The sequence below is a fragment of the Ornithodoros turicata genome, chromosome 3 (genome assembly GCF_037126465.1).
Source record: "Ornithodoros turicata isolate Travis chromosome 3, ASM3712646v1, whole genome shotgun sequence".
Taxonomy (NCBI): Eukaryota; Metazoa; Arthropoda; class Arachnida; order Ixodida; family Argasidae; genus Ornithodoros; species Ornithodoros turicata.
This window is the reverse complement of record NC_088203.1, coordinates 69,190,384-69,198,309: the sequence shown is the minus strand read 5'-3', so window position 1 is coordinate 69,198,309 and position 7,926 is coordinate 69,190,384. Positions and strand designations below refer to the sequence as shown.

Below are 7,926 nucleotides of genomic sequence, written 5' to 3'. Positions count from 1 at the left end.
TCAACTTTTCGCGCATTCCATGTATTGAATATGGCGGTAAGCACACCAGTCTTTCAAGCCCACTATACTAATATGGCGGCCTCCACTTCTGTTAGGCTTAACAAGGCCGTCGCCGTGGATGAACGGCTTCAAATGCTATTTTACAAACGCACATAAACAACTTTCTACCCAGCACGTTTTCATAATCATTGTATTTTCCGATTCGCTATATCACCCTCCTTCACTTCAAAGTGTTATTTAACTTTCAAACGCGCTGGCTAATTACTAAAATCCATACACCCATCTACAGAACTACACCCCTGGATTCAAGGCAAATATAGGTTTTACCTCGTAACTTACATTGTTGGATCGTAAACTTCCCTTTTCGCACTCCCGGTTCATAGCGGTCAGTCATATCAACATTAACAGCACCCCCGCGAGCCCTGCCTTTAGTGCCTTGTCCTGCTCTCGAGCCCATTCTTCACGCTTGTACATTCGTTACTGAAGCCTGCCTTTGTAAGAACACGATGACTGTTCCCGACGCGTTCTCCGACGGCAAGGTGTCAGACAAGCCGTACTTTGGTCGTTTGATGAAAGTAGGTCTTTGCCTCATGGTGCTTGTGCTTATGGTCGGAGCTACAGTATTGAGCGCGAGAATTCTGGGGCGGACTGAAAAGGAAGCCCTGAAGCAGGTAAGGGAATGCATCAGTGAGTGCAATGTATGACATACTTCTATAGGAAATTGGAAGCCCGTTACGTCCGCCTCCCCGCTACTGGTAGAAGTGTCGTTGCCGTAGTTTAGCCTATTTTTCTTAGGTTCTTAGGTATTGACTGCAGGTACACTTGGTGATGGTGCACCGTTAACGCAATTTCTAATTGCACTTTCACTTGAGCAGACGGAGCTTATAGAGGCACGAAAGTGTCATTACTTGATTCGCTTCATACTGTGTGCACAAATCGTTTCTGCTTACACGAGAAACAGGTTCCTGGTAGGTCGTTCCACCGCCAGTTTGTAAGCAACCAGTCGAGTCACTGAAAATGTTAGGGCTCAGGCGAAATGTTAGGACCATATACAGGTTTGTCCAACGAGCCCAATTCGCCATAAAAACGTAGTAATGACCACATAGAAATCTACATGTATGGAATGGTGGTCAGCTATGGAGCGCAACTGGAGAGCTATGGAGAGAAGCAGGCGCAGCTATGGAGAGAAAAACTGCCTTGTGTCTGGCGTCTGGTTTGCGTTTCTATTAAGCAGTGTAACAAAGAAGTTAGCCGACGTTATCTGAGATCGTGAGAGTCTTACGGTTTAGCAGTTATTGTGGTGTTCGTGAACCACAATGTGTTACGTTTAGCATTAACTTCTTGGTGCCCTTGAGATGTCACATAGCATTGACCAAAATAACATGGAGCATGTTACTCTCTTGACACACCGGGATAGGACAGGGGCGGATCAGACGATCAATTTGGGGAAATTTCATTGTCCAAATGCGTAGCTGAGGAAGGGAGAGCAGCACACCTAATGATTTGAGCCCCCTCCCCTGGATCCGCCATTGGATAGGACTGGTCTTGAGACGTCGTTGGTTCATCACACAGTGTGTTCCACGAAGGTGCCCCGGCTGAATAATTCGTAAACAGGTGGCGCTATCGAAAATCTGAGCGTTCCTGGGACATCTGCGAAGAACTGAGGAGTGAGCGGCTCATTTGCATAAGCTCGTGAAAGGCAAAGCTCCTAACTTTTAAATTTTAATTCGCACGCTCTCCGATCCACTGCTTCACCATGGGCGTCTTCCGAAAACCGCAGATAGCTTATAGAGCCTCTTTGAACTACGGGAACTTGCTTATCAGAAAGGAGGAGGTCTCCAAACAGTTTAAATTTCTCCTCTCTCGGCCGATTGTCCACGACGTGATGGACTGTGCTCCCTTCCTCGTGGCAATAATCTCACAGGATGCAACGCATACGCAAGGAACACTGGGATTTCTGGAAGTCGTCTATTACGCGTTCATCCGAATAGTCCTTACACAAGAGGGTGACGGAAGACACGGAACAGACGGAAGAGATGCCGCGGTATGCCGTATTGTTCTCCGCTCGACTGGTATACAGCGCATTCGTCATGATCACGATAAAGGCACGCTATCTCATCTACTGAACGGCAGCACCCGCGATGGGTGAAACAGCAGTACACCGCAAATACACTGGAAAAGAAAGATCTGCGCGTACCACACTCTGCAGATATGATTACGACGGACGAAGGAACAGCTGGTGCAGAGCAGTGAGGCGAGTTTTATATGGAGAAAGAAGACGGTTGAGAGCATCTAAATTTGAATGAGCCGAAACTTTTGTGCAGAAAGCTGCACCACTTCGTGTCTAACGTCAAGTTACAAAAACCCTGAATATATGACATGTTGTAACGTAGAGAGCGAGGGTTGGTACAATAATAATATAATACAACAATAATAATAAAATAAAAAGGGGGTACGACTCCACATGTTTCAAACAGACAAGGGATGAGTTGGCGTCTTGGCGAGACAGTGTACCATAATACATGAATGACCACGGTGGCGAGGCCAGTACTTGGCACAAAAGGCATTCACGGGCGACGTTCAGGGAAAAACAGGGTTTAAGGGTGTGGAAATAAGTACACATAACTCACCTGGTGTTCTATGAATCTTGACCATGGGGGATTGGTACAGAGCAGTTATATGAGAAATGTAGGGAACGAAAAAAAAAAAAAAATGAAACACACCCTTCCACACCCTTGAGCCCTGTTTTCCCCTCACTGTCGCCCGTGAATGCCTTTTGTACCAAGTACTGACCTCGCCACCGTGGTCATTCATGTATTATGCTACAGTGTCTCGCCAACTCATCCCCTGTCTGTTTGAGACGTATGGAGTCGTACCCTCTTTTTATTTTATTATAACAGGGTGGTCCACCAACCATGATACAAATTCATAGTAAAAAACGCAGGCCCCGGAGAGACGTGCGGTCACGGGATTTTTTTCTGTCAATAACTTTTGCCACATATTGGTAACATTTTTATTTCATTTTAATTGATGGAAAGTTAACTTCTTGGATTGAACTCCGAAATTTCCCAAGGCACCCTAACGTTTTCTTTGCGGAAATGGGTTCCCCGCGGTCATTTTACTCAGTATAGCACATAATCTCACTCGTAATGCAATGGCAATTGCCGAAATAAATTCGCCGAAAATTCGTGGAAGTGAGCCCTTGGCTCCGCCTCTTTTTGACGGCTTGTAGTTTGAGCGCAAAGCTGCGAAGAAAACAATTGACACCCCACACTGGGCGGTAAGGGTTACAAGCCTTCCCCACGGAACAAACACGCGCGGTGAGTGCGGGAATCAGAGCTATCGTATCAAAAATGAGGTCACCCGACGGCTTGTAATCGTTTCCCCCCTCGTGTGGCGTGTCAATGTAACCCCCTTTCTTCCCAGCCTTGCGCTCAAACTACGAGCCGTCAAAAAACAGACGGAGCCAAGGGCTCATTTCCACGGATTTTCGGCGAATTTATTTATTATGTACTGGTACCGAGTAAAATGACCACGGGAAACCCATTTCAATTCAAGAAATTAACTTTCCGTCAATTGAAATGAAATAAAAATGTTACCAATATGTGGCAAAAGTTACTGGCAGAAAAAAATCCTTTGACCGCATGTTTATCCGGGGCCTACGTTTTCTACTATGAATTTCTATCGTGGTTGGTGGACCACCCTGTATGTTTGTATTATTTTTATGGGATGTAGTTCCGTATCGGGACCACTGGCTTTTTCCAAAGAAAAAAGAATAAAAACAAAAATCAAACGCTTTTACGTGAAAGAGGAAGTAATTAGTAACGAATTTAAACAGGAATGACCTTCGTATATTGCGTAAAACGTATAAAAATTATCGCCGGTTTCTTGATGGCGATCCGCCATCTTGGCTGAGGACCTTACTGACCTAACCCGAGGCACAGTCTCAACGCCAGCACCCCCTAGTGCGTGCCTGGGGGGGAGCGGTGCCCCCTAATCTGTAGAACCTAACTTAACCTAACCTCACTAAAGTGGGGTGATTTAGACTATTTCAACGACCCTACCTGTCGTAAGACGGCAAGTTTCGAATCCGTTAGGCTTAGCATTCCCGCGTTTCTCCTGCACTAAAAGTGAATCAGATGGGGTTGTTTAAATGCATATAAAAAACTTCTAGTTCACAGAATGTTATAATTCTTAAATTTTTAGATTCAGTATATGATCTTCTTCCAGTTCTATGCAATATTTACTTTTCTAACCATTTCACTAATTTTTAACAGCGAGTGGTCCCGATACGGAACTACACTTTTTTTATGTTTGTACCAACCCTCGCTCTGTACCTTACAGCATGTCTTATATATTCTGGAATTTTGTAGCTTGATGTTAGACCTGACGAAGTGCAGCCTTCTGCACGAAAGTCTCGTCTCATTAAAATTCTCAACCGTCTTCCTTCTGTTGTGAATCTCTATCGCCGGATACTTGCCCATTGCTCTTCTACGTACTACGATTTCGAAATAGGTGGTGGAGGCAGTGTCAGCGCCTGTCCTGTCTTCTCCTCTTCCGTAGTGTCTTTTCGCGCTTTGTTTTTATCTTCGTGTCTAGTCACCAACGTGCCCAACAGCGAGTCCTTTTGGATTACTTTACGTGTTTAAGAGCTCAGCCGCCTGTGTACAGCGAGGGGAGGGGGGGGGGGGGGCTAATGGCAGGATCGGCTCGCCGTGTACCAAACGTGTACCAAATGTCAGAAGAGGTTTAAAGGCAGAGCATTGGTGCGCTGGATTTTGCCCGGGACGGATTTGGCCAGGGAAGAGTTTTGACAAAGAGCGGGGGCTATAGTCCAGCTGATTAAGAGACCCGGGAAGTGTGATCCGCGAAGGTGACATTAGGACAAAGTATGGCGAGTGATGCGGGATAATAGAGGCATAGTGCATGATTGATTGGAGTGCATGGCTGCAATATCAGCAAAGGCAGAGAAATATCAACTGGAATTCTTGTATGTGAAGTGCTTTTGTGTTTGTCGTGTGTTTCTGAAAGTACTATGGTCAACGGCGGATCAAGGATGTTTACAATGAAGGGCAGCATGTAGTAGACCAGTATGGCGGAAACTGCGAAACATTCGTTTGATATAACTCATGTCGTTCAATTTTCTCCAGATGGACGAGAGAACCCGGACTACTCACTGCGTAATGGACGAGGCTAGGGCGAAGCCGATCATTTGCATGTATGAACGGGGTCGCGTATCGCCAGACTACCTGGTCGTGGACATCCCGGTCCACATATGCAGGCACGTAGTTTACTGCTGCGTGCAGCCGTACAAGCGCGACTGGATGGTCTCTCACATGGAGGAAACGCGCATTTTCGGTTCTCGCCTGGAAGCTCACATGGCCAGCTCTTTCCGTTACTTGGGCATCGGCGGCAGGGACGTCAGCTACGAGGCACTTGACTACGAGCTACGAAGCCCAAAAAGCATGGACGTCTTCATTCAGGACGTTATCGCTTTTGCACTGAACTCCAAGTTAACGTCAGGTGTCGCGTACTTTGTTCCTTTGCCTTCGAAGCTACGAACCGACAAGTTACTCCAAGAGCTTGCCCTGAATACTGTTAAAGCGCTTTCCAGCTACCAAGGTCAGACAGTCATCGTCATCCTGCCAGAACACGGCTATGACGTAATTCGTCATTTTGACGCATCCAGTTTTTCTCACGACCGTCTTCTCATGGTTATGCCAAGTCACAATATGGATCCGAGAAACAGAAGTGTACCTGTAGCCACATGTTCCTCTCCATACCGTGCACACACGTTAGGACAATCACTAGAGACGACATTCCTTGATTTGAAAGCGCGTTACTTCGACACTTGGCATCAAGTTGAATCGCATTTGCTTTTTACTTTTTCCTTAGCCTGGTACGTATTTCAGCTTTATAACGTGCATAATGCCACAGCTGGTGCGCCGGCGTTTTACACACGGAGTACGTCGTACACGGAGGCTTGCGAGATGGCCTCCGATTCCAAATTCATACAGGACAGAGATGATGAAACAGACTGTCTCATCATTCATGACAACACAGGCCATTGGATGTCAGGACTCGACTTATCGAGCGGAGGGTTCTGCAGGGCACACAGAGAGATACGAGGACTGGTTGTGTTTGATATTGATATGGACGATTACAGAGGGAACTGTATGCATCACAAATATCCTCTCCTGCAGACGTTGAGTGATGTGTTTAACGAAGGTACAGTATGACGAAACGTACACTCGCTATGAATAAATTGCACAATTCTATATGATAACTTGTGCGCATATAGTAAGCCAATGGCAGGGAGTTGATCCAAAATGTATATTTTTAGAACGCGTTCCAAGATCATAAATCCTATCATAAATCTAGTACTTCGTGTGTCATCCTGATCATCTTCACCTGACTGTTGTATATTACGTTATATTTCGGCGCCATTTGGTTGCATATTGTGACATTTCGGAGCCATTCGAATGATTTTTGCAACATTTGCCGTCCCCCTTTTTGCCACTCACGTTATTTCAAAAGGCAGGTCATTGGCACATCTCTGCTTTTGGACTGTTTCGTACCGCAATCAGTGGATTCGGCTGGCACCACTAGCACCCAGAACGCACTGCTCAAAACAGTTGCTACGAGAAGTAGGCAGTGAGAACAAACAAAGTATCTTTGACCGTATTGGCGTGAAAAATGACTTGACGGCCAGTTGTGTTTCTTCCTACTTCCACGAAAAGTTGGGAAAGCTGGATACCTGTGTCTTGGAGATGCTATAAGTTATGCTTGAGGTATTGCAGTCTGAGTGGCTGTTCTGGAAGGCAATGAACAGCACAACGAAGAGCATTTTCGTGAGTGAGACGGTGCGTATCTGAGGCGCCTGTTTTAGTATGAATTATAGCACACTTGTCCCGTACCCTGTCACCAAGTTTCTGTCCGGGTTCAAACTCACGATATCAGAATCCGAAGGCGAACACGCTACCGACTGAGCCACCGATGCCGGTTTTCATGGGAATGCTTCATTTGTATATGTATATATGCGTATCTCCATGCATAACTTTAATGGCTGCACCGTACTTGATGCTTGATCATTCGATTCGACAACGGGACGAGAAAAGGCGCGCGTGAAAGGGGAAGAGAAGCATAATGGTACAGAAGAGGGAGAGGTCTTGTACTGCAACCCGAAGGACGGGAGGTTGGTTTGTCTCAAAGAACTACTTTTGTATTGCTAAGTGCAAGATTGTACGAGTGCAATCATCATTCAAAAATAACATTTCCAAAATAGCACTGCTCTAGCATTAAACACAGAACACTATTCATCACAGAAAACATGCGAGCTGCCGTCTGTGTGCCCTCATTGAGAAGATCCTTCGAATAAATTAGCGAGTCAGAAGGTCACATGCCACGCGATGTCGTCCTGAAACGCTGGAAACCTGACCAGGTTGTTGTCATTTATACCTTGTTGATCAAAATGTGGACAGTAACGGATTATAAGTATTTGCAGTGAGGCAGTGACTTGGTCAATTGCAGGAAGCAAGAGGGAGTAACTCACTGAATCGGAAGTGAAAATATATTAAAAATTTAAACTGAACTCCCTCGTTACTCTTTTTTTCTTCTTAGAGTGCAGGATAGCGCGCTCCACCTGTACTTGCTGTGTGAATGGCTTGTAAGCCCAATTTTTACTTCTTCAGCCTTCTAACGAGCCATTCTATCAATGTCGGATTTACAGTGGTGGGGAGCAGCGCACTGTGCTCCCCACTGTTAACCCATCTCTAATTCCGTGGCCTCCCTCTGATAAGCGCCCGACTATCGGGGAACATTAGAAACAGCACTGGACAGGTCGACTGTCACTTTTGGAGTTGTCGGGAGCTGAGATGGTATCGCTTATTCAAAACACGTGTATGGACAACAGCTCAAGCAGAAAGG

At 45.9% G+C, this 7,926-nt stretch overlaps 1 protein-coding gene across 1 annotated transcript; it reads left to right on the top strand.

Annotated features, from left to right (window-relative positions):
* Positions 1-412: 412 nt before the first annotated feature.
* On the top strand, positions 413-6,278 carry LOC135387260 (uncharacterized). Its single transcript, XM_064616545.1, has 2 exons — positions 413-671; positions 5,151-6,278. The coding sequence occupies exons 1-2, from the start codon at positions 507-509 to the stop codon at positions 6,237-6,239; spliced, it is 1,254 nt and encodes a 417-aa protein (XP_064472615.1). The 5' UTR covers positions 413-506; the 3' UTR covers positions 6,240-6,278.
* Positions 6,279-7,926: the final 1,648 nt, after the last annotated feature.

Bases quoted from the DNA above. Each gene is read 5' to 3' on its own strand.
- LOC135387260 (XM_064616545.1), top strand. From the start codon at position 507: ATGACTGTTCCCGACGCGTTCTCCGACGGCAAGGTGTCAGACAAGCCG. The intron at 672-5,150 runs GTAAGGGAATGC...AATTTTCTCCAG, and splicing joins AAAAGGAAGCCCTGAAGCAG to ATGGACGAGAGAACCCGGAC.